Source organism: Bos javanicus, chromosome 4, assembly GCF_032452875.1.
Source record: "Bos javanicus breed banteng chromosome 4, ARS-OSU_banteng_1.0, whole genome shotgun sequence".
In the NCBI taxonomy this organism is placed as follows: domain Eukaryota; kingdom Metazoa; phylum Chordata; class Mammalia; order Artiodactyla; family Bovidae; genus Bos; species Bos javanicus.
In genome coordinates, this window is record NC_083871.1 from 19607358 (window position 1) to 19634326 (window position 26969).

The 26969-nt window shown below is 36.9% G+C and overlaps 1 protein-coding gene across 11 annotated transcripts in view; it reads left to right on the forward strand.

Annotated features, from left to right (window-relative positions):
• The first annotated feature begins 2753 nt into the window (after positions 1 to 2753).
• PHF14 (PHD finger protein 14) overlaps positions 2754 to 26969 on the forward strand; it is a 199482-nt gene continuing 175266 nt past the window's right edge. For 7 of the 11 annotated variants that reach the window (XR_009735798.1, XR_009735800.1, XR_009735799.1 and 4 more), the window contains exons 1-4: positions 2754 to 3258; positions 3757 to 3867; positions 12585 to 13360; positions 18659 to 18803. Coding sequence is in view for 6 of the 11 variants with exons in the window: in XM_061413572.1 (XP_061269556.1) it covers position 3258; positions 3757 to 3867; positions 12585 to 13360; positions 18659 to 18803 (1033 nt within the window). In the remaining 5 variants the exon portion in view is untranslated. The remainder of the gene's footprint in view (positions 3259 to 3756; positions 3868 to 12584; positions 13361 to 18658; positions 18804 to 26969) is intronic. The other 4 variants (XR_009735797.1, XR_009735796.1, XM_061413574.1 and 1 more) reach the window with 1 other exon arrangement.

Sequence of the window (26969 nt, forward strand, 5' to 3'; positions counted from 1 at the left end):
GTTTGCTTGTGACACTCTGCTAAGATTTATGGCAGAGTTATGGCTTTTTGGCTTTATTTATATTCATTTTTTTTTCTTGTGATTTCAGTGAAATCTGGGGAGAGTAGAAATGTAACTGACATGTTCCATTATGTTTTGTGAGCCAGATCTGTTATCTTTCAGTCAGTCAGTTCAGTTGCTCAGTTGTATGACTCTTTGTGACTCCATGGAATGCAAAACTCCAGGCTTCCCTGTCCATCACAACTGCCAGACCTTGCTCAAACTCATATCCATTGAGTTGGTGATGTATGTTATCCTTAGGTTTATAACAAACTGATTTCCACTTTTCTGGTTTCTTAAAATACTAATCAGGACCTACAGCTTTTCTCTCAAACCAGATAATACAATTCAACTTTTTTCATTTCTTATTTTACTTTCCCCACACACTCCATCTTTTTATCTCCAAGTATCTTGAATTTGGTTACAAATCATTTTGAATTATGACACTTCCTGAAAGCCAACTAAGGACCAGATGCCATCTTTGGATATTGAGAAAACAAGTGGCTTCCACTTGAGGGGGTTTCATGATAACTTCCAGAGAAGGTGATGGCACCCCACTCCAGTACTCTTGCCAGGCAAATCCCATGGACAGAGGAGCCTGGTGGGCTGCAGCCCATGTGGTCGCAAAGAGTCGGACGTGACTGAGTGATTTCACTTTCACTTTTCACTTTCATGCATTGGAGAAGGAAATGGCAACCCACTCCAGTGTTCTTGCCTGGAGAATCCCAGGGATGGGGGAGCCTGGTGGGCTGCCGTCTCTGGGGTCGCACAGAGTCGGACACAACTGAAGCGACTTAGCAGCAGCAGCAGCATGATAACTTCATACAAACTTTATACATTTCTACTTTATACAAGGAAGTACAAGAAAGATACTGAAACGGGAAAGAGTTTACTAATATTTTACAATTTTGGAATGGAAGTTTCCTCAGTATGATAGAAAGGTTTGAGTGGGTACATAGCAGTGGTGGTTTGGGTCAGGGAACTAAAGGTTTAGAGAGATCAGAGGGTCAGAGACGTTGCATTTTTAGCAGTGACGTGGAACACAGAAATATGAGGTTGCAATAACTACGGTTGTGGTGGAATGTCTTGAGGCATTCGAGGTAGCCCAGCTTTCATGGAATCTGACTGGTCATCTCTATTCCTCTATTTATCCTGGTCATTTGCTTATGTCCTTTCTTTGGTCTGGAATTGGCGTCTCTTTTTCTCTCTTCTCCAGCCCAGTTCAGATACCATGTCTGGAGCTAAATGAGACTTTTGGCCTTAATCTGGTGGTTCAGTGGTTAAGAATTCATTTGCCAATGCAGGAGACACAGATTTCATCCCTAGTCTTGGGAGATTCCACATGCAACTAAGCCCATGTGCCACAACTACTGGGACCAAGCTCTAGAGCCTGCAAACCTCAGCAAGAGAAGCCACTGCAATGAGAAGCCCACAGACCACAACGAGAGAGTGGCCTGCTTGCTGCAACTAGAGAAAGTTGCACAACAACGAAGACCCGGCACAGCCATAGATCAATAAAATTTTAAAAATCAAAAAGAAAAAAAAAAAAGCTTTCTTTAGGAAGACTTCCCTTAGCATGTGTACTTTTTCTCTGGCAGCCTTTTCACAATAGGTAGTAATTGCTCACTGACTTTGGAGAGAGCAATGGTAACCCACTCCAGTACTCTTGCCTGAAAACCCCATGGACGGAGGAGCCTGGTGGGCTGCAGTTCATGGGGTCACTAAGAGTGGAACATGACTGAGCGACTTCACTTTCACTTTTCACTTTCAGGCATTGGAGAAGGAAACGGCAACCCACTCCAGCGTTCTTGCCTGGAGAGTCCCAGGGACGGGGGAGCCTGGTGGGCTGCTGTCTCTGGGGTCGCACAGAGTCGGACACGACTGACTCGACTTAGCAGCAGCAGCAGCAGCAGCAGCTCCTCATCGACTTATTTGTATCCTCAACTATATCTTAAGCTCTGGCAGGGAAAAGATAACTTTCTTGCTGAAGGTACAGCCTCTATGTAATCATCCCCTAAACTGCACTAGGTAAGTATTTATTAGTTCTTCAAATTTAGTATTATAAAATTCAATTACAGTTCACAAAAGAATTCAACATGTTTTCTTTAAGGAATAAGTGCCCCTACTGTATTGCATGATTTGCTTCTTATATATTTCATTTACAGTCCTTCCTAACTCTATATTTTCCCATGTTACAAACATTACCACTCAATATATATCTGGGGAATACGTAAACTGAATCAGCTTTATTCTAATCTTACTTTCTCCTTGATATAGAAACATGTAAAAAGTATTAATACTGCTCAGATTCTAACATTTTAACATTGTTTTTAAAAAATAGCTAACCTGTATTTGAATAAACGTGGCATTTGAAACTGCTGAAGGGACTGAAATCCAATTGTATATACCCTCCTCATATTTTTATGGATTTAAAAGTTCATCTTAAAAAATATATTATCTAAGTGTATGCAAAGCACTATTTCACATTCATGGAGACACACACACTGTTCTGTCTTCTCAGAAACAAAAACTGACCTATTTATTTGGACTGAGGGCCCAGCATCAGGGATTTGCAGGCAGAGGGTTTGGGAGGGCTCTCTGTTCCCGCTCGGCATTACTCGCCTCCTCTCGGCTCTCCCACGGCTTTGCGTTCGTCTTCTTTCGGCTCCTCCTCTCGGAGACACAGCCGAGGCGACTCGCGCGCACGCGCTCTCAGCTTCTGCTGCTCTTAGGGCCGCTCTCTAGCTCTTGTTTTTACTTCCTTCTCTTCAGAGCTGTATCCGGGTCGTTGTTTTCTCTATTGTCTTAGGCTACCGGCCTCGGACTGTGCAGATTCTGGGTCTTTTGTTGCTTTTGTTTGCGAGATAATAAAGTTTTTCTTTCCTTTATTTTTTTTATCTAAGCGTTTTAACGGGGTAAATTAACTCAGGGCTGCCGGGTTGGCCGAGCTGCCTGGGCCGAAGGGCGCCTTTGGCCGGGGAGCGCCAAAGGAAGGCGCCCGAGCGGCCGGGGTCTGTTCTGCTAGGACCGGGGGGCCGGGGGGCGGGAGGGGAGCGGCGGGGCTGCACCTGGGGCGCCCCGGGCAGGTCCGCGGCGCCGCCCATTTTTAATAGCATCTTTTGGACTTATTTCCTTGGTCTCAGTCCTCGACCTCGGCGCTGCCTGTGCTATCGCAGCCTCTCCCTAGGTCTCCTCCAAACGACCACCTCGGATTCCTTAGTAAGTGTGTCGGAGGCGTCCGCGGGGAGACAGGTCCATTTCAGCCCTTCAAGAAGTCGGGGCCGGCGGGGGCAGGGCTGGGGTGGGAGAATCCTGTGGGAAGATGTACCCTCCGCGGACGCTCCCCCTCCACGATCCGTCGGAATGGACATAGCTTTTTATATTCCCTGGGCTTTGAATTTTTTATTGATTGTTAACGATGTCTTAGGGATTAGAGAGAGCAAGTCTCAGAAGCAAGATGTTCAAGAAGGCCTGTTTTGATTTTAGTCGCCCTGGGCTCGTACTTGCTGTGCCTTGCGGCTGAACCTGCCCATGGAGCTGGCCGGCCAGCCCCAATATTCCCACCCCAACCTTCCACCACACCATTTGCTAAGAACTGAATTAAGACAAAGATTTGCACCACCTGCAGGAGGTCATCTGTACCTTCTTTCAGCGCCACAGCTCTCCCTCGCGCTTGGTGTGATTATGAATGACAATGTAATGTTTTTCTTTTAACAGTGGATCGCAGCTCCAAGAGGAGGCAGGTGAAGCCTTTGGCAGCTTCTCTGCTAGAAGCTCTCGATTATGATAGTTCAGATGACAGTGATTTTAAAGTTGGAGATGCTTCAGGTAAATGTTTATTTCTTGCTTCCCTTTTCCCAGCTCTTTGGAGTTGGGCTGATTTTCAGACGTTGCTTAAAAAGAATGGATTTTAATTAAAATGTCAATATAAAGTTAAAGCACATAAACTTTATTTTGTCGATTTGATTTCCTACATTTCCCTTAGAGCGTGTCACTGGATAATACTATCACTACTTCTGTTTTTGTTGCTATTTATCAGATAACTGTCAGAGAAGGATTTTCTGCAAAGATGCAGTAATATTGTAAATCACCTATACCTCAATAAAGGCTTCCATGATAGCTCAGTTGGTAAAGAATCCGCCTGCAAAGCAGGAGACCCCGATTCCATTCCTGGGTGGGGAAGATCCGCTGCAGAAGAGACAGGCTACCCACTCCAGTATCCTTGGGCTTCCCTTGTGGCTCAGCTGGTAAAGAATCTGCCTGCAATGTGGGAGACCTGGCTTCGATCCCTGGGCTGGGAAGATCTACTGGAGAAGGGAAAGGCTACCCACTCCAGTGTTCTGGCCTAGAGAATTCCATAGGCTATATAGTCCATGGGGTCACAAAGAGTGGACAGGACTGAGCAACTTTCACTTTCATACCTCAATAAACACCAAACAAAAAGACACAATGGAAAACAAAAAGACACAAGATACAGAAGTGTTTTCTCTGTTGTTTACTTAAAGATACATTTACGTTTCTTTGATGGACAGAATAGGGAAAAATCTAGAGGTAATCTTAAAGTAAAGTACCGTTCTGAGAGTAATAGGAGCCTTGAACCACCCAGGAAGATTTTGTCTTTTCAGATTGTTCAGCACCCTCTGAAAGGAGTTTTGCTTTTTGTCTATTAACTCCCTTACCAGCGCAAAATTGACAAAAGTAAAAAGTTGTACTTTGGTAGGTGCTGGACCTTGTGGATTGGGTCTTTAAAAATCTGAGCTACAAAGCATGAATGCTTGCTCATTTTATTTTGTGATTTTAAAAATAAACTTTTAATAAAAGTCCAACGGTAATATACACAACTGAAATCATATAGTAACATTGTACACAATTGAAAAATGGAAACGTATGTTTTTCCTTTTATCTTTTGTTCATTGTAATTCAACAGACATATCTACATAAAAAATTTTCATTGCAGGAATCTGAGAAATACAAATTATGTTTAAATATTTTATATGAAAAATACAAGTACACATGAACAATAAAAATTACTTAATTCTACCCCTTTTGACAGAAATTTAAATCAAGTAACAAATTAAAGCCCTTTTGATTTTATCCTTTTAACAGTTTTAAATTATTCTTCTAGAGAATTTTCAGTGCTTAGTCCTATTTCTCTCCTGATTTTTTTTTCTGCCAGATGTGGTAGGAAGGGATGAAATTTGGTTGTATTGTGTTACTATTTTACTTTTAATAGCATCAACAGGCACAGTTTGCATTGTGATTTACCAACGACTTTTTGTTTCCATAATCTCATTTAATTTTTACAATAACTTTGGAAGAGATACTATTTTACAGATAACAGGGACACTGAGTTTAAAGAATTTGCATGAAGCCACTTAGCCTAAATGGATCTAATCCAGTTCTTAAGATTCTCAGCATTTTTAATGCTTTCACTGCTTAGGCCCTGAAAGTAAATAAATGTAGTCTTAAATTGAAACTACTGTACTTACTTATCAAGGTGACTAATTGAGGTTACTCCCAGCAATCAAAAATTATAAAGTGTATGTTGTTTAATTTTTTTGCCCCTTTATTTCTCAGCTCTTTCATCTCTCACTTGGTTTACTGTTGTTTGGTATTTCCAAAGGGGAAAAAAAGGAAGGGAAAGAAGTAAAATCTAAACCTATGTCAGTGCTCTTGTTGAAAACTGTGCAGAAAGGAATATTCTTTGCTAGAATGCAACTTTGGTTTGTCATGTTGAGATTGTAAACTGACAAAAATGGTTGGGTCTTACAAATTATGACTTACTAGAATACCGTTAGGGAAAAACTCCAAAGCTTAATTTCTTTTACGTATTCCATAATTAGTTTTATGACAGTAAATTCTGACTTTGCATATAATTTTTCTCATTTTATTTATTGAGATGTAGCACTTCTCTTTACAAGGGTTAAAATAATCTAATGATACAAATTGCTTTCTCAAAATAACTCTTGGTATCAAGCTAAATAGAGAACCCCTCACCTTGTTAAATTTTAATCATGGTTGATGTGAATTATCTGTTATTTGTGAAAGTGGTAGAATGAGTTTTGTTAGGATGATAATTTTTTTAGTCTTCTGAAACACTTAAAAATATATACTTTCAGTTGTCTAGTCTGCTATACTTGTAATTTCCTTCCTGGGCCCCAAAGGTCACAAATTTATTTGTGCAGCTCTTGTTGTCATAACTGAGAGTTTAGTAGAAAATAATTTTTTTTTTAAATGGGTAATAGTAGAAATTGAATTGTATTTTCCAGTCTTGGTTAAGGTGTATTGTCTCCCATTGCTGACATACTGGCTTATCTAGACTACCAGTGCTTCCTGTTTGAATCCCTTCTCTTCTCTTTGTAACATACTTGGACTCTTAAAGACATTTGAGTTATCACTGTTTTTCAAACATGTTGAAGTTGTGGAATCCCAACCCTACTTAGTAATTGGTGATTAAACTGGAAGTGGAAAAATAGTAACTGAATAGTAATAATCTTTAATAATAGTCTTTCTGATCATAGCTTCTTTCAAAGCAGTCTTTAGAAATCACTAACTCTGGACTTCCTTCGTGGTCCAGTGGTGAAGACTCTGCCCTTTCAATGCAGGGGTTGCTGTTTCAGTCTTTGATTGGGGAACTAAGATCCCATATGTTTCGTGGCCAAAAAAAGACCCCCACAAACTTGTTAAAAGTGACTAACTCAATAAACTGTTGAGTTTATTGAGTTAAAGACTTAATGTTACAATGGTTAGAGTGGTGGGCCTCAGTTTTTTAATTGGATTCTATGCCTCAATTTCTTCTGGTATTGACTACAAAACTTTGTGTTTCTGTCTGGCTTTAAGAATAAATATTGAAATTTCTGAAAACTGACTACCCTTGCAGATAGACATAATTTTTATGCTTCTCAGATAAAATAGAAAAAGGTAAAATTCAGAAAAGACCTGCCAATAAACTTGGCAAGTTATTATCAACAGTTAAGTGTTACTAGCTTCTACCTTTAGAAAAGTATGAACTGAAAAGAGACCATCTTTTATTTTATCTCTGATGTAAAAGTAGGACTGAATCTATCATTTTTGATTGAGGACAATACTAAATACATGTTTAAGTTAATCCTAAAATAATGTGTAAGCGTATCAGATTTATGGTGGTTACCACCAGAAGAACCATATATAGAAATGTTAGCTGGTACCCTATGAAATTAATCCGCTTTATAGGACTAAAGGCAGTTGATTATTGGCAGTTTCATAGTTTGGCTTAAAGTGATTATATCTGAGACTGTGACTTAAGACTGGGGATAGGAGACATTTAAAATAGGATTGAATCTGCCTGCAGTGCAGGAGACCTGGGTTTGATCCCTGGGTTGGGAAGATCCCCAGGAGAAGGAAATGGCAACCCACTCCAATATTCTTGCCTGGAAAATCTCATGGACAGAAGAGCCTGGTGGGCTACAATCAATGGGGTAGCAAGAGTCGGACACAACTTAGTGACTAAACTACCACATGTAACTGGAATGATGTTGAAGATAAATGCATGTACTACTTTTATTAAACAAGGTGAAATAGCAGTGCTGTGTCTCCCCAACCCTTAGCCAAAGTAAGATGGTTAACTTTAGCTCTTGAGCCATAGTTAGTTTTGTTGTTTAGTTGTTCAGTTGTGTTCGACTTTGTGACCCCATGACTGTAACCTGCCAGGCTCCTCTGCCCGTGGGATTTTCCAGGCAAGAATACTGGAGTGAGTTGCTGTTTCCTTCTCTAGGGGATCTTCCCTACCCAGGGATTGAACCTGCATCCTCTGCATTGGCAGGCAGATGCTTTACCACTGATCCACCAGGGAAGCCCGTCGTTAGTTTGGTTGGTCCAAATTGCCAGAAAGCAGTTTAACCGAAAGATTGAGACTAGATTTTGCCTTGGTAGTATTTTCTGCTTAATTGACTTTGGCTAATAATGAGTAGATCTGGTTTTTCATTAGGCGACTGTTGTTTTGCTTAAAAGCTCTTTGCTGGATGTTATGGTGAATTCACAAAGAAATAATGAATACTGGAATAATTAAATACAAAAGCAGATAGATGTTATAAAGCATGATCTAGTTCCAGTCTTTCAAAGGAGATGGGATGACTTTAGACTGGCTTGATTTAGAACGATTCATTGAGGAGATGAGAGTTGAACTAGGAAGTGAAAGAGTCCCAACCTGAGGGAAACATTAGGTGTTAAAGAGTGTTGAGGATGGTAAATATTATTTATATATGGAGATCAGAATTTGAATAAAAGAACAGTGGAAGAGACGAGCCTGAGAAAATAGAATGAGGTCAAATTGAGGTCTTACATGTCAGTAACATGTAACAAGTAACATGTAAGTAACATGTTACTTAATCTCAGTAACATTGGTGTTTTGTTTTGGTTAATTCTTTGTTGTGGAGGCTTGCCCTTTGTATTGGAGGATATTTAGCAGCCTCTCTGGCTTCTACTAACTGCCTTCAACATCTACCCTACCTAACTCTACCCCAGCCCTGCCCTTTTGTGGCAACCATTATGTCTAGTCATTGCCACATGTTTTCTGTGGGACAAAATTGTACCCACTTGAGAACCACCGGTCTAGATTTACCCAGAAAATATAAAGTGACACAACTAGAACTACAGCAAGCAGTAGAAGATGAGTTGTGTTGACTGGCTTTTTAAAAAGAGATATACTAGATTAGCTTACAGTGTCCCCAGGATGGTAACTGAATGACTACTAGACTGGTGATGTGTCTGTTATCTGTTGTATATGTGTATAATCCTAATTATTGTTACATCAGCTCAATAAACAGAATAGTTAAATAATTAAGATTGATGAGCAAAGATGATTCTTTATATTGCAAAGCTACCATAAAACTGAATCAAATCATTCTGGTTTAATTACTTAATATTTATTAACTGATTCTATTATTTAATATTTATCATGGGGAAAACTTAAGCATTGAATATTATGAAGGGATTCTTTAAGGTTGATTTCTAATTTCTTTATCTGTAAAACATTTAACTGTCTGTTAGTGGAAATAACTGTTGCTTGGAGAGGTTTTGATATATTGTATTTGAGAAAGGTTACCATTAATTTAGGGCTTCCCTGGTGGCTCAGAGGTTAAAGTGTCTGCCTGCAATGCAGGAGACCTGGGTTTGATCCCTGGGTCGGGAAGATCCCCTTGAGAAGGCAATGGCAACCTACTCCAGTATTCTTGCCTGGAGAATCCCATGGACGGAGGAGCCTGGTGGGCTACAGTCCACGGGGTCTCAAAAGAGTCGGACACGACTGAGCGACTTCACTTCACTTCACCTCACCATTAATTTAACTGACTAGGAGATAGGGATTTCAATTTTAAAGATTTTTTTTCTAATTAAAATTTTTTTATTGTAGAATTAGAATTAATTCTATTCTTATGTTCACAATAGCTGTATTTGAGATATCTGGTTTATTTCTCTAGTCAATTATTGCTTTTTTCTTTTTTTTTTTAGTGGTTGTAAGAGTGATGGACTTGGAACATTGTTTGAATTTGTAGGAATAGGAAATTTTTCATTGCAGTCTATAAAATACAATTATAGATAGCCCAGGACTCTGATTTTTCTCGTCATTATTACTAAGTAATGCCTGTGACTAAACATTGTTTGTCTCCATCCCCCAAGTGCATAGGTACCAAAAAGAAGTTACAACTAATCAGTTGAGTTATTTTTCAGAAATCAGAGAAAAGTAAAATTTGAAAATTCCTCATCCTCTGCAGTTGGAGTATGGCTAATGTGTCATATTTGGAGAATGGAGGGTTGGGTAAGCTACTAGGATTGAAATTTGTGGGAAAATCTCAGATTCTTCTAATAATGTTACCAAATGTAAAACATTTAATTTAGTTAAGATTCTGCTTTCTATTCAGGCATGGTAAGAAAACAAAAACAGATTCAAAGAGTACTTTTAAAAAGAATTTATTGGCATTGGCAAAAACAACCAAAACAAAATTGCAGAAATTCTTGACATTTTGAAAAATTTCCAAGTAATGTTTACCGCAGTTGGATTGGTCTTGGTTTTGATCAGGAGTCCACATTTGTGCCTCACTTGATCATTTTTTTTTTCTATCTACTATTATGTTTTTACTGGTAAAAATTATTAGGAGTACTTTTTAATTACGAAAAAATTCTACAAGGTTAATCCAGAAGAAAAGTACCTTTTCTCCATTTCCCAGCTCTCTTAATTATAATTAATTATATCTACTTATAATTAATTATAATTAATCTTCATTGCTTGCAGGATGTTTCAGTTTTCTTCAGTCAGTATGCACAAAGATCCGTCTTTGCCTCTGAAGCATTTGGTTAACTCTTCTTATTATTTATTATATCTTTACCTGAAAATGAGCTTCACTGGTGGCTCAGAAGGTCAAGAATCTGCCTGAAATGCAGGAGACCTGGGTTTGATCCCTGGATCAGGAAGATCTCTGAAGAAGGGAATGGCTAGTATTCTTGTTTGGAGAATCTCATGGAGAGAGGAACCTGGCGGGCTACAATCCATGGGGTCGCAGAGTTGGAAGCTACTCAGCAGCTTTCACTTTACTTTCACTTTTATCTAAAATTACCTAGGAACTATTTTTTTTTTTTTTTTTTAATCAGAGGTATTTTTTCTTGGTAGTTTGAGTCTAATAGTTATGAGTGGTTTGGAAAGATCACCATTTTTTTCTTTTTTTTTTTTTCCCACCATTTTTTTCTTTAATGATTTGTAGAGCTGTTGGACTTCCCCTGTTTGTAAGTGATACTGGGTCCACACTCTTCTTAAAATTTGCTTGCAAATTCAAAGATGTTTCCTATGTTTGACATAAACTTATTTGTTGATAAAATCTGACTGGAACTGATAGGAGTTTATTTGTAGTGTTTACTTATCATACTTATAAATCTTCATACTTTTCACTGCAGAAAGAATGTATTTGATTATACTGTAGTACCATAGACCCTACTGGCAGTGTTAGTGTAATATATTGTGCATGCACCATGCTACGTTTGCAAAATCTGGGGGAAAAAAAATCTAAATTCTGAAACACATCTGGCTCCAAAAGTTTCAAACAAAGGATTGTTGGCTTACATTGTATTACTCTTGTGGCCTTTGCAAGATTGTTCAGGTTGAGAATGCTTTTTTCACTGCGGTCCTAAATGAGATATAGGCAATGTATGATAATCCTGAGATTGACAGTACTTTTACAGGCTCCATCAGCATCGATTAAATGTTAGTCTGTGTTTTTTATGTGATTTAACTTTCATGATTTTTCTTCATCAGCTGTTTGTAAAGGATTTCTGAGATATTTTAGAAACCAGATACTAATAACAGACAACTTTCTTTACTTTGAATGGCCAGGTAATTATAGAGGCTAATGCTGGTTGAGTTAACAGAAATTAAAATGGTGCGAAAATATGCATTTTTTCGATGATTTTATGATTACCCTTTTCTTGGTTATAGGTACAAAATATTCATCACCCCACAGATTTTACTATTGATGTTGGCTACAACCTGATTATTGACTGGTTTGTTTCCTACTTCTTCCTGCTCTCCTTCCACAAATATTTTAGATTCTTATTTATTTGATTATATGAAAAGAGGCTTGGAATGCTACTGAATAGTGTTGGTCTAACCGGGTGTGGACTGCCCTAGGCAGGAATGGATAGCACTTGCTAGGAAGCTTGTGGTCCTGCATGAACTCTTAATATCCTCAGCCTGTCTTTTTAGTGACAACTGTGCTTGCTGTTGTCTAAGACGGATTAGTTTTTTTAAAATGCACTAATTTCTTTCAATCTAGGGGCTCTAGTAGTTAATGCCTAGAACCTTAGGAAAGTCAGGTGACTCTTTTGTTGATATGAATAGTATCCTAATAAACAAAAAAATTGATAACTTAAATCTTGCAACCTCCATTTTCTGTGCCATTGCTATTGTCTGTTTTTCCCTTGTGTATTTGGTGCTCCTAAATTTGATTGATAGATTAGAGATGTGGTACAAGTTGACGGTCATAAATACCTGGGTTCACTTTTGCTAGGTAAAGAGTGAGATAATTGAAACAGTTTTTTTTTTTTTTTTTTCTGGGTCAGATTTTTCTTACTCTGAATGTGACTCCATCCTTGCCAGTCAGTGTAATTTATGAAAGAAAGATGTAAGAGGAGAAGAATGTAATCTGTATTATAAAGTTAAAATCAAGTGCTCAATTTAAAAAAAACACATTTACTTTTAGAAAAAAAAAAAATGCCTTTAAAGTACCAAGTATAGTGTGACGTATGACACAAAATAGTGGTCCTCGTTTTAAAGCATGTTTTAATTTAGAGATACATATATTCATCTTCATTGGTGCTATACTAAACTAGAATCATTATATCAACTTCATTGATTTATTATTTAATCAGGTTGGGAATGTCTACCATTCTTTGACTTAAATTTGTTTATATTGTTTTGCGAGTTATTCACAAATTTTGGTGGTTTCATTTGTGTCAGCGTTGTGTGTGTGTGTGTGTATGTATATACATATGTGTGGTTTTTTTTCTCATATTTTCAACAGATTCTGAAGGGAGTGGTAATGGAAGTGAAGATCCTTCAAAGGACAGTGGAGAAGGTTCCTGTAGTGATTCTGAAGAAAATATTTTAGAGGAAGAACTGAATGAAGACGTTAAAGTAAAAGAAGAACAACTTAAAAATTCTGCAGAGGAAGAAGTACTGTCATCAGAAAAACAGTTAATTAAGGTGGAAAAGAAAGAGGAAGAAGAGAATGGAGAAAGACCTAGGAAGAAAAAGGAAAAAGAGAAGGAGAGAGAGAAAGAGAAAGAGAAGGAGAGAGAGAAGGAGAAAGAGAAAGCAACAGTATCTGATAACGTGGCTGCTGCTGCCTCCACCACGCCAGCCACAAGCCCTCCTGCTGCTCACACGTGTCCTTCAGGCCCCGCGGCCACAGCTGCAGAGGAGCAGGTCAGCGAGCCAAAAAAGTGGAACCTTCGTCGGAACCGACCACTTTTGGATTTCGTATCCATGGAAGAGCTGAATGACATGGATGACTATGACAGTGAAGATGACAATGATTGGCGACCCACTGTAGTAAAAAGAAAGGGACGATCTGCATCTCAGAAGGAAGGAAGTGACGGGGACAACGAGGACGATGAAGATGAGGGAAGCGGGAGTGATGAGGACGAGAACGATGAAGGCAACGATGAAGAGCATAGCAGTCCTGCCAGTGAAGGGGGCTGCAAGAAGAAGAAGAGTAAAGTTCTTAGCAGAAACAGTGCTGATGATGAGGAACTGACCAATGATAGCCTGACACTATCTCAGAGCAAGAGTAATGAGGTAGATCAACCCAATTTTTATGATATCTGTCTGTCTGGGGAAAAGGGAATTCTTCTCTAAACCGTTCTACCCATTATATTAAGTGGCTTCCTTGAAAGCCTGTTCTTAGCTATGGGAGTGAATGAGCACCCTAACTGTAACATTTATTCATTTGGTCAGCCCACTTTTATTGAGTATCTCCTATTTGTCACCGTCCTCAAGGAGCTCATAATCACCGTTCTCAAGGAGCTCAGTCTATACTTAAAGAAATATTTTTATGTCCATACCCTTGGGAAATGGTAGAGTTTTTTTGGACTGCTAAATGGTTCTGAGTGGGTTATGAAAACAAAGATCACCTTCCTTTCAACTTAGTTGTATCCATATCTGCGTAAAAATGTAGAGTACTTCTAAGAGTACTTTCAAGTAGAGCAACAAAGAATTTAATTGTCTCAGGCTTTTAGAGATTCATTTTAAAGGTAATTCCTTTTTCAGTTGTAGCACCCACCTGAGTAGTCACCAGATCATTTCTTTAGGTGTGTGGAAGTAAATACAAATTATATATTTACATATGTTTAGCGAATAAGGTCTCTCTACAAAGAAATGAAAACAAACATTCTATGCTAAAACAAACATTACTATCATAAAACTACAATTATGACTCAGTTCTTCCACTTGAAGTTCTACTACTGAAAGTTAGGTTTATCCATTGGGCCCAAGATGCAACATTCAAGACTCTTCAAACACATTTGTATCTCGTTGTCTGTGTGTTTATGTATATGTTTTTCTTCAAAAGAAAGACTGAATTGTTGTCTTACATGCAGATGTACCTGTTACATCACATGAAAGAACTATAATGATTGTCTGTCATTCCATTAATATGTTGATGGTCATGAAAATTCACTTTAACAAGCACTTAGTTTTTGTTTTTTCATGTTATTGAAGTAGATTAAACTGGTAGAAAGATTTTCCTTTTGTGCTTTATTTGTTCTTTTACATTTCTTCTGTTTACAAGTTTTACATGACAGTGATTTTCTATTTTAAGTTTCATTTGAAAATTTGATGTTTAACCAAAATAATATGTAGCAGGTTAGGAGGTGTTAAATGTCAGCAGAGATGAAGCAGTAGTTGATGTTTTAGATTATAACATTGGTTACCTTCTAGGTTGCCCATTTTCCTAAGAAGAATGTTGCCTGGTTCCAGTGCTTTCCTAATTCCTATCTTTAGGTAAAGGAAAATCGTCATTTGGAATATAGTATACTATTCATAATGATGTAGCAAGACAGTCTGTATTTCCAGTTTAAGGAAACAGAAGTATGGAAAATCCAGTTGTTCGTAATTGATTTAAGCATGTATCCAATTTATTTTATAGCACTTTATGCTAATCTGTATCTCCTGACTAAGTTTACCTTTGGCAGTATCACTTTCTTCATTTTTCTTAGCATAACAATCACACAAGAGGCTGGCTAGTGATAGGGGCAGTATAAATTGGATTTATGCTAAGGCGTGAGGGAATGTCTAGAGATTTGCCATGTAAAATCTATGTAAATTATTCAGTTGTTAATAATCTGTACTACATAACAAATTGCTTGAGAGATTGTAGACTATATTTTTTGATACATGTAAAGGTGACGTGCTGTTTAATTTTTTTCTACTAAACAGAAGAGATTTTGGTAAATAATGGGGCTTTATTTAGGTTAACAGTCCCTAAGGAATGAGATTCCAGAGCATTTCTTGGATAAGTGCTTTGATAAAGTTGTAAAGAAAGTTCTTATAGTAACTAAATTAATCTTTTGTGTTAATTTATGTTAATTTTCCTTTTGCTCCACTCTGTATAGAAATGTAGGAGAACTTATGGAAGATTAATTTTCCCTCAATAATATTCTACCTGAAAGCTTGATAACTGTTTTTTTCCAAGACTGTTTTTCAAACTCCTCAATTATTTTTGATGATTCTGGTTCTACATAAATGTCATTCAAATTAATGTTAAATTTTAATAGAAAACTAATAAATTCAGTTTATTATATATTTTTAAATTTCCTATTTGTATAATCCTGATTTTGTAAAAAGATGACCAAAAATAATCCTTGTTGTCTGACCAGTGTTTGAATTTTAATCTTCCTGGTTAATTTAGGTAGTGATACCTTGCCAAGTATTCATTAGTTAATACCTATATATCTGTATAGGTATTATACTTATATATTTGAAGTTTTATTTTTCTATGCTTTTACTTTGTTTCAAATACTACTTTGTAGTAGAGATAGCTGAAAATATAGTTTTAGAATACATAATAGAATTGTATTTAGCCTATAAGCAGGCAGATTTTTTTTTCCCTTGGCTTCTGTCAGGTGCTTTTTTTAGGGCTGTGATATTGGGTATTATGTAAATGATGCCCAGGAACTTTTATAATTTTGAAAATGTTTAGGGGAATTTGACATTCTTTTTGGAGGCATTTTATAATTATTTGGCTCTTAATGGTCTTACCATGTGTATGCTGTAGGCCTTGAAATGCTCTAGAGCAGTGATTCTCAAGCTTTTTGGTTCAGGATACTCTTAAAAATTGAGGACCATAATTATTATTTATATAAGTTATATCTTTTGATATTTCCATTTGCAGTTAAAACTCAGAAATTTTAAAAAACGAAATGTATAGAAGCATAGAAGTTGTTGGATTGGTGACACCATCCCATGTCATGTAACTTCTGGAAATCTTCATCATATACCCATGAGAGAGAGTGAAAAGGCAAATATCCATTGTATTTACCTTTTAGAACCCTTGAAAGAGAGTTCCCTAGACCACAATTTTAGAACTACTGTTCAAGAATTGGGCATTTAATAACCTGCATTTTCTTCACGTGGGCATATCTTTGTCAGTGGCATTATGGCATTTTTGTGAATTTAAGTGCAATCTGAACAGGACTCTTGGAATATGGTTGCATGTCTTTTTCATCATTTTATTTTGAAGTTTCTGAGATTCACTAAGGTTTTACCTTTTAGTTTTCTGAAGTAAGTTTTTTTGGGGGAGGGCTGTATAGTATTTTCAGATAATGGTTCCCGGACTTTGAAACAGGCACTTTGGGTGAGAGTTAATATACGATAGAACATCATCTTAGTAGAAATTTTCAGGTGGAAGTTTTTTTTTTTTTTTCCTGGTAAAAGGGTCTGTTATGTTAAATGGATTAGATGTCTTGCCCTGTGAAGAAATAGCAGTTGTCATCTGAATTTTCCTAATTTTCCCTATTTTTGTCTCTTTGTATTTAATTTTTAGTAAGAAAGAGTCTGCAGTGATGGGTATCAACCAAAATTGCCAGTTAGTTTTGTTTTCTCTGCCTCTAAATGATAATATGTGTAGAGAGAAAATGGAATAGAGATACAATTAAGACATGTACTGTTTTTCTGAGCAAAATGGACAAACAGGAAAATAATAGAATTAGAGCCACCTATTGATGCTCCTTTTTCTGATCCATAGACATTTACTTATTTCCCACATGGGTAAATCTTTTTTTCAAGGGCTAATTAGTTGTTGTAATTCCACGGGAGAAATACAGGCAGAGTGCATTAACATGAGTAGCTTCTCAGTCATCAAACTCTGGTCATTTGCTCACTCTTTTTTTGATCTGTTACTTTTTTAATCTGGATGTGGTATTCTTAAAAAAAATGGATTTACCATAGGAAAATATTTAAACTAGCAATGCTTATTGAGATTTATAACTTTCCTTTTGGGATTCCAAGGAAGATTCCCAGTGTAGTAAATGGTCAGCTCATATTTCTCTGTTTGGACCATCTTCAAAGTACAGAAGAAAGGAGAATGGGAATGATCATTTATTGAATACCTAGTACGTATCAGGAACATTTTTGTCGTATGTTTTCTTGTTAATTCTTACAAGAACCTGATGAGGTAGGTATTATTTTTGTCATCCCATTTTACAGATGAGAAAGGTTCAGCTTTGAAGTTTTGGGATGAAAATCTGGGCAGATTTTTGTTTTGATCACTGTACTAAAGTACTTTAAAACATGAGTTTTCTTTTTAGGAAATTTTAACCTTATTTGCTAGCCACGTGCAACACCCCACACTACTTTGGTTTTATAACGAAAGGAGTGAAGTATAGAATTTTACAGTGCTAGAATTCTCAAGAGAAATGACACTGCCTCCTTGTTAACTTTTGCATTATTTACTGATTTTTTATCTAGGTCAGCTGCAAGTTTAGATTAATTACACAGAAAATATCTTGAAAGAATGTTATTAATTGTGACAGTCGTGTCATTCAGATGTTATTGACAAATTGCTGTTGAAATTACTCTAAATGTTACCTGTGGATATTGGTCAGTTTAAAAGAATATAGAAACATAAGAATGTTAACATGAAATAATATATTTAATGAATGTGTGATATGGAACCATTTATTTTGTTTCCGAATATGGTTAGTTTCTTAAATGAAAATGTATAGACTCAGATGTCATCGTTTATTACATGTAATGCTAAGCCCAGTGCATTAAATGGCAGACATCATTATCTTGTTAATTTTCATTTAAAGTTCAGATTCATAGTCCAGAAGGTTTAAATTAAATGGAGCACCCTCTTCCTTTTTTTTATTCCTGAATGCATTTTCCTGTCTCCTTTTATATTGCAGTTAACTAGGTGTTCACTAGGTGTTTCTTGACAAAAGGCTAATAGAGAGTCTGACTCTTCTGGCAGTCAGTCTGGATTCTTTTTTAGATGATTTTCTGTGCCTGTATACACCAGTTTCCAATGCAGACTTTCGTGGGTCTATCATCCAGCAGTTTGATGACTCTGGAAATTCTAGATTCCCCAGCACTAAAGGAATTTAGTCTGTAACTATGCCATCACATACATATTTGCCTATATGTTATCTTGAATTGATTTTTTTTAATTGTTTAATATGTGTATGTCTTGTCTCCCCTAGATAGGATTATAAGCTTGCTAAGTGTGGGAACCATTCTTACATTTTTAATACTCATATAAAATTAGTGATTACTTGTGGATTAATTTTACCTTTCTCCAAGTTTCAGAGGTCAGGCTATATCCAGCATGGCACAGCAGATGAAGAGTTGGTTATAAGCTTGGTTTTATATTTACTTGAGGAGAGAGAATGTGAAACTTGGAGAGAAGTGAAAAATTGGAGAGAGGGTTCTTAAAGGGTCCTTTAACAAAGAGATATACTTGTCAAATGTGGTGCACTTGGGAATGACTAAAGTAATGGAGTATGCAGCATAATTTTGGAAATGTACTAAATGATTTAAGGTGAGAATTTTATTAAACTTACCATTTAAATATGTGATTTTCTGATATTTTATTATTAGGACTCGCTGATTCTTGAGAAGAGTCAAAACTGGAGTTCTCAAAAAATGGACCATATTCTGATTTGCTGTGTTTGTCTTGGAGATAATAGTGAGGATGCTGATGAAATAATTCAGTGTGACAATTGTGGCATTACAGTTCATGAAGGTAATGTTGCTTTGTTTTGTTTCCTTTTAGAAATGACTGGTTGACACTGCATTTGTATAAGTAATATCAGCTATTTTACATATGTACTATGCTAATTTTTCTATAATATTTTATGATATTTAACCTGAAATAAGACATACTGAATTTTCAAATTATGATGGGTATTATTTTTTCAGATTAGGTTCATTTAAAATGTGTTTTAAAATAATCAAAGTAGATTATTACTGTATATAAATCATGATTTCTTTGAAGGTCAGTATTATGATATTTTCTTTCATGGCATTATTTCTAGTTTTTAACTGAAATTTAGGTATAGGAAAAAATCTAGTATGTTCGTTTAGTAGAGTGCATTTTTGAAAAAGGTACAGTAGACTCTAGTGGTATAGAGTTTCTTCTTTCATAGTTATAGTTTTTAAGTTGAAAGGGGAATTTGTAGAGATCATCTTTTAGAATCTGAAATAGGAGCCATTGTAATACATTGAAAGTATTTTTCCTGATTATGAATTTTGACCCTTTTTAATGTAATTTTTGTTGTATTTTATTTAAAATTTTTTATTTTGACCTAATTTCTGACTTGTGAATTTGTATGCTTTTCACTAAGATTTGCCAGATGGTGATATCTTGCTATGTATGTTTTATCTTCTCTCATATAAAAAATTTTCCCTCATCTCTCTGAGAGTAAACTGTAGACAAAATGTTCAGCTCTACCTCAAGTACCTTATTATGTATTTCTTAAGAACAAAGATCAAGGACATTCATTCTCTTACAAAGTCACATAATTATCAAAGTCAGGAAATCACCATTGGTAGAAAACTGTTATCTAGTCTATGACTATATCCACATTTTGCCACTCATCCCAATGATATTGATTCTAGCAAAATAAAATCCAGGATTATGAATTGCATTCAGTTGTCATATCTATTTAGTTTCCTTTAATCTAGAACATATTTTGAGTCTTTGTGTTTCTTGCCTTTGACATTTTTGAAGAATACAGGCCAGTTCTTTGATAGGATGTCCTCAGTATTGGGATTTTCTTGTTTTCTCCTGATTAGGCTCAGGTGCTAACCTGATGCTTTTGGCAGAAGTGCCTCAGAAGTTATCTTGTGCTCTCAATGTATTATATTAGGAAGCATGTAATGTTTATTTGTCCAGTTACTGATGATGTTATTTTGATCACTTGGTTGAGGAGGGTGTCTTCCCTCTGTAGTAAAGTTATTTTTTTTTTCCCTGTCAGTTAATTTTTTCTTATCAAAGTCATGACTACTACAAAACAGTGTTTCTGTGGCCTTGCCCTTACCTGCCTTTCTGGTATTGCCACCTCCTCCCAAATAGTTTTGGGTGTCTGGTGAGACTTCTGAGACTTGTGGGGCTTGGACTTCTTTAACCAGGCCTCTTGCCTTCATATGAAGCTCCCCGCCCTTGCCGCTAAGACTCACTGTGGGAATATCTCCTGTTGCTGTTATTTATTCTTTTTTTTTTTTTTTCAGTAGTGTTTGTTTAGAATTTTCTGAGTGCTAGGCATTCTGTAGGTTTAATATAGACAGTGCTGACCTTATGGAGCTTAATGTATAGTAAGAGACAGGAATGAAAATATAATACAGTAGTATATATCAGGTGGTGGTCTGGACTGTGGGGAAAAATAAAGCAGGAAAAGGAATATTAGGAATGCTATGAATGGGGGTTGTTGAGTGGGCAGGTGGAAGTTTCTATTTATAAAAGCTTATAAGGAAAACCCTCTTTGATAAGGTGATCTCTGAGCAGTGACCTGAAGCATGTGAGTAAGCAAGCCATGTGAGTATCTGGGGAAAGAGCACTCCAGAATGAAGAAGCAGTGAGTGTAAAGATGTTGAAATAGGAACGTGTCTGGAGTGTTTGTATGACGACGTGGAGGTTAGTGTGGCTAGAACTGAGGGAGTGAGCTGCTTAGTGGTAGAGGCAGAGAGAGGGGCAAACCAGGTGGAGCCTTGTAGGTCATAGATTTCAGATTATACTGAGATGGATATGGGAAGGCCTAGGTGAACTTTAAGCAGAGAATCAGTATGATATGATTTATGTTTTGGAAGAATCACTGCTGGGTTGAGAGCAGACTGAGGTGTGTCTAAAGTGGGAATCAGGGAGACCATTTTGGAGACCATAGCAGTGATCCAAGAGAGAAATAGGTTTACAGGTAGATAGTAAAAGTTTGGTTTTAAACTTTTAGAGTTGAGGTAAGATATAGGGGCTGGTGAGATAAATTTGGGACTGATCAGCCTGCAGATGTTATTTAAAACTGTGAGCCTAAATGTGCTTTCTAGGAAATAGCATAGTGCTTTGAGCACTTCAAGAGCAGTTGAGGAGCAGAGGGCCAGTGAGATTGGAGAAGAGCCTTGAGTAGTGACCTGGAGTAATGAAAAGTTTTCAGAATAGATTGTAATTGTCAAATACTGTTTTTAGAGTAAGATGAAACCTGTCTTATGGGAAATGACCCTAATGCAGAAAAACTCCAAGTCATTACCCGGCAATCATCCCAAAGAGTATGGGAAACAAGGCTTACAGACAAAATGCTTATGTCACATGGTTTATTAAATAAATGTAAAATACATAGAAGCAAGGGGGAAAATATGGGATTAGTTAACGTGGTATGTACTGTCAATTCTGCTACATTGTTCACATAGAACCAACCTTAGTCAAATGTAGGAGCAGACATACCAAGAATATTAATACTGGGGGCCATCTTAGAGGCTGCCTGCCACAGAGACAGAGATGCTAGTGTATGGATGGAAGGGACCAGTGGAAATGGAAAGTTAACAGTTGATGATGTCAGGAAAGAAAGGGGAACGGTTGCTGGAGGAAGTCCTTTGAGTACAAGGCTATAAAGGATAGGATCCAACACAAGGGAAGAGATTTAATAGATAAAAGTTGGCATAGTAACTAGAGGGAAAAGAGAATATATGGGTACAGAGGTAGGTATGATGTTGGATGTGGTGGTTAGAACATGTGGAATTGAATGCTTATTTTCTCAGTGAAATGGGAAGCAGCCATTAGCAGAGTGTAGAGGTGGGGAGATGTTGGAGATTTGAGGAGTGAGAGGTTGGTATAAAATAGTTATTTGGGGGAATAAATGGATTAGGGAAATAACGTATGTAATATTGTGTGTGTGTGTATGCTTACATATTCACCCATGTTATATGTTGTGTGTATATAATATATGTGTGTATATATTACCAGACAGCAGTAAGGGACTACTTGAGATTGATTATAACCTTGGACCAGTCAACATGGTTGTGTGTATGAGTTCTTTTTGTTCTCCAAGAGTGGTTCAGATTTCTTGGAGAAGTTGCAGAATAGGTGAACATCACAAGTAGCAGCTGTGCTGCCCTTGTTTGTCGTGCTGATCACCACTGCTGGTCACAGATGTGTTACCGCTGCTTGTATGCATGACCGTCAGCGCTGATGTGAGATGCAGGCCTGACTAGTGCTGTTAGTGTTACTATTCATCATGCTGAGGGTACTGCCTCTACTTCATAGGTCATGGTTTTGACCATGGATGTGATATTTAAGGCTAGCACAATGGTTTTAAGAAATTGAATTGATTGTTAACATTTAAAAACTGAAGATTTTATTTTACATATTTAGGAATTTGAACTTCTCTTGAAGTTCTGACAGCAGTTGGTTTTCACTTCTATGGGTAACAATCTGGAGTGGAATAGGGCTGCTGAAGCCTATAATCTTCGGTTTACCACTCTCTTCTGTTCAATCCCTCACTCATGTTTGATAGTTGCCTGGTCCTTAGAAATGTTTGAATGTATCTGAGGGTGATGTCTTACTGCTGGGAGTCAGTCTGCTACAGCCTTGTGGCCTTAATGTCTCACAGCTGTGATAGGAAAGCAGCTCTTTTACTCTAGCTGCTTACTTTTGGACTCAAGTCTGCATCTCCTGGGGACTACTACCCTGTACAAATCACAATGAACTCTCCCTTCTGACCTGTTATTTATTTATTGAAGTAAAGTTGCTTTATAATATTATATTAATTTCAGATGTATAAAGTATTGATTCAGTATTTTTATAGACTATAATCCATTTAAAGTTATTACAAAATAGTGGCTATATTTAGTGGCTGAACTGTACAATGTATCCTTGTTACTTATTTATTTTATATATAGTAGCTTGTATGTCTTATTCCCATATGCTTATCTGGCCCCTCCCACTTTTCCTCTCCCTGCTGGTAACCATGAGTTTGTTCTCTATATATTGAGTGTATTTCTGTTTTGTTATATACATTTGTTTAATTTTTTTTAGATTTCACATATAAATGATAACATAGAGTATTTGTCTTTTCCATCTTATTCCCGTACACATAGTACTGTCTAGGTCCATCTACCTTGTTGCGAATAGCAGAATTTCATTCTTTTGAATGGCTGAGTAATATTCTGTTGTGCATACCAGATCTGTGTCAGTTCATCTGTTGATGTACTTTTAGGTTGCTTCCATATCTTGTCTATTGTAAGTAATGCTGCTATGAACATTGGGGTGCATGTATCTTTTCTAATTTGTTTTTGTTTTCTTTGAATGTATTCTAGCAGTGGAATTGCTGGATTATATGGTAGTTCATTTTTAGTTTTTTTGAGGAACATCCATACTCTTTTCCGTAGTGGCCGTGCCAGTTTATCATGCCACCAACAGTGTACAAGGATTCCCCTTTCTCCACATACTCACCAACATTTTTAATTCTTTTTAGCTTTTAATTTTGTATTCCTCAAAAACAAGGTCAGCAGCCTGTCAGAAGTAAAGTTTCAGTCCTTTACTTATTCATCTGAATAGGAGCTTTTATAGCAACTTAATTATTTTAGTTTTTAAGGTCTTTCTCACTGTGTACTTGAACTATTGCTGCATCTAAAGTAAATAAGGTTTAAAGTTAAACGAAAATGTCACTTTTACCTATTTCAGTAGTTTTTAAAAAGTTGTGCTACTCAAAAGTGTGGTCCACAGATCACAGCATTAACTGGCAGCATCCATATCACCTGGACATTTGTTAGAAAAGCATGATCAGAGGCCAAGTCCCTAACCTTCTAAATCAGAATCTGTATTATGACGGATCCCAGGGTGTTTCATGTGAACAGTAAACCATTAGCTCCATTGATAATATGAAGGAGTGGCTCAGTAAGGCTTACCAGGGTATCTACACTTTATTATTTTCAAGACTACCATTGGTTACATTTAACACCAGCTTATTCAGAAGGATCGAGGAGGGAAAACACAGCTTGCCAATAAAGCAGCCTCATGCTTTTCTCATTTGAGTCTAATTTGTAGTCGTCCCTAAAGCAAACAGTTCACATAGTGGGAGGTAACATCTTATGTGAGTACACATACAGAAACATATTTTTCAAAAAGATCAATGGTCAGTAATATGCAAACGCCCCTTGTACCCTCTATGCCTCTGTTATCACAGCTCTCCCCTCCTACCATCCAGGATACATTCATGTACCATGCACTGCATTTTGGGTCCTGTCAGTGTCTTAATCACAAGTTTCTGTCTTTTGTATCATTTATGTTGACTTGTTGAAAGATCAAAGTGTTTTTAAAATGTTGTGTAGAGTATCCCTCCGGAGAAGGCAATGGCACCCACTCCAGTACTCTTGCCTGGAAAATCCCATGGATGGAGGAGCCTGGTGGGCTGCAGTCCATGGGGTCGCTACGAGTCTGACATGACTGAGCGACTTCACTTTCACTTTTCACTTTCATGCATTGGAGAAGGAAATGGCAACCCACTCCAGTGTTCTTGCCTGGAGAATCCCAGGGATGGCAGAGCCTGGTGGGCTGCGGTCTATGGGGTCGCACAGAGTTGGACATGACTGAAGTGACTTAGCAGCAGCAGCAGCAGCAGAGTATCCCTCAATCTGGATTTGTTTTATTGTTTCCTTTGGATTAGATTCAGTTTAAACTTTTTTTTTTTTTGATAAGAGTGCTATGATGACATTTCACATCCAGAGCATTTAATGCAATTTATTACATTGTTGGTGATGTGCTAAGGTAGTGTCATCCAAGCCTCTCCATTTTAAAGCTATACTTTTTATAGTTAATGAATACCTATAGGGTAATGACCTTGAGACTTTATAATATCCTGTTGCCTAACAGCCTTATACTTAGTGGTTTTAGCATCATTGACAGAGCCAGTTATGCATGTGGCTGCAGAATGGGGATTTTCTATCATTCTTTCTACATTTATTAGGCAACTCTTGTTTTGTAAAGAACCTCTCCCCTTTTATCCTTTTCAGTATTACTGTGGTCTCATTATCATCTATAACCTGATTACTCTGATACTTAACTTGTCCAAATTTTACCAGTGAGAGCCCCTTCTGTCAGGCTCTTAACATACACACAAGTATGCAACATGCATTTGCATGTTTGCACAGTCCCCACCTTGCAATAAATAAATAAGATAAATTCCATGAGATTCCCCTCCCATGACTTACTTTATTTTACTCATTTCTTAATCTTGAGATTCTTTTCATATGAGTTACGTATGGGATATGTTACTACTTTTTAAAATGGTATATATTAATAGCTATAGAATGGATCAACCATAATGTCTTTACTTTTTTTTTGTTTCCAGTTTTCCACTGACATGTTAACAAATATGTGTCACATATATTAATGTCATAATTTGTACAGGATAGATTTCTAGAATGAATCAAAATATAAGTACATTTAAACTTTCTAACAAACTTTGCCAGATTGCCCTTCAAAAAGACTGTATTTATTAGTATTCTTCCAACAGTATACTATTTGATCACTCTGCAACATTGCATATTAGTAAGTTTTAAAAATCCTTTTGGAGACTATCTCTTAATTAAAATATGTGTTCCTCTTATTAGTATTGAAGTTTGGTAGTAATATATGTGGCCAGTTTTTTTTTTTTTTCTTTTTTCCTATTGCTTGCTGTACAGTTCTCATGTCATGTCTTTATTTTTTATTTTTAAAAAAAGGTATTTTATTTTTGCCTGTGCTGGGTCTTCACTGCTGTGTGCAGGTTTTTCTCTATGGTGAGTGGGGGCTACTCTTTAGTTGCAGAGTGCGAGCTTCTCATTGCTGTGTCATCTCTTCCTGCAGAGCACAGGGTCTGGGGTACAGGAGCTTCAGTAGTCGTGGTCTTGGGCTCAGCTGCCGCACTGCACATGGGGACTCCCCTGACCAGGGATTGAACCCCGTATCCCCTGCGTTGGCAGGTGGACTCTCAATCACTGGACCACCAGGGAAGCCCTCTTTGTCATTTCTTAACCTGTCATTTTTCTTATTAACTTATTGGAATTTTCTTTTTTAGTAATGTTAATCCTTTGTCTGTTATGTGTGTTACAAATAGTTTGTATCCTTGCAAATACTTTTCCACCTTGTCCTGTACATTTTAACTTTGTGGTATTTTTCACTGTTTAGAATGTTCGTTTTTTTTTATACAGTCACATATGTAGATCTTTCTACAAGTTCCAAAATGAATTTTTGTCTAAAATTAATGAATCCAGAAGAAGGGAAGTTTTCTAAGGCGTAATGGGAAGCTAGTCTTGCTAGGTTTTGTGTTTTTGGTTTTGATTTTTAATCAGGTGCCTAAGTGACAGACTTCCATATTGTAAATTAACCAGGTCACTTTTCCTTAAATATTTTCATGGTTAAATATGAACTTCTTAAATGTTTTATTTTATAAAAAGCTAATTGTCCATCATAATGTATTGGGTAAGTGGGTAAGTGAAAGTTGCTGTCATGTCTGACTGTTTGAGACCCCATGAACTATACAGTCCATGGAATTCTCCAGGCCAGAATACTGGAGTGGGTAGCCTTTCTCTTCTGCAGGGGATCTTCCCAACCCAGGGATCGAACCCAGGTCTCCTGCTTTGCAGGTGGATTCTTTACCAGCTGAACCACAGATGAATAGTAAATAAAAATGAGGGAAGTATAGAACAGAGAGACGATAAAACATTTCTAACAGTCCTAATATCCAGACAACCATAGTTATTGCTTTGATGTATTTCCTTTATCTTTTTCCCTTAAAAGAAATGCTTAAATAATTATAATTTAGAGAGATCTTTAAGCTGAGATTTTGCTAAAAGATAGTTTTCCAAATGTGCTTTTTAAATGTATAACTGTCTAATTCTTTTTGGAGTACTTCATCTAAATGTAGATAAATCTCTTTTCTTT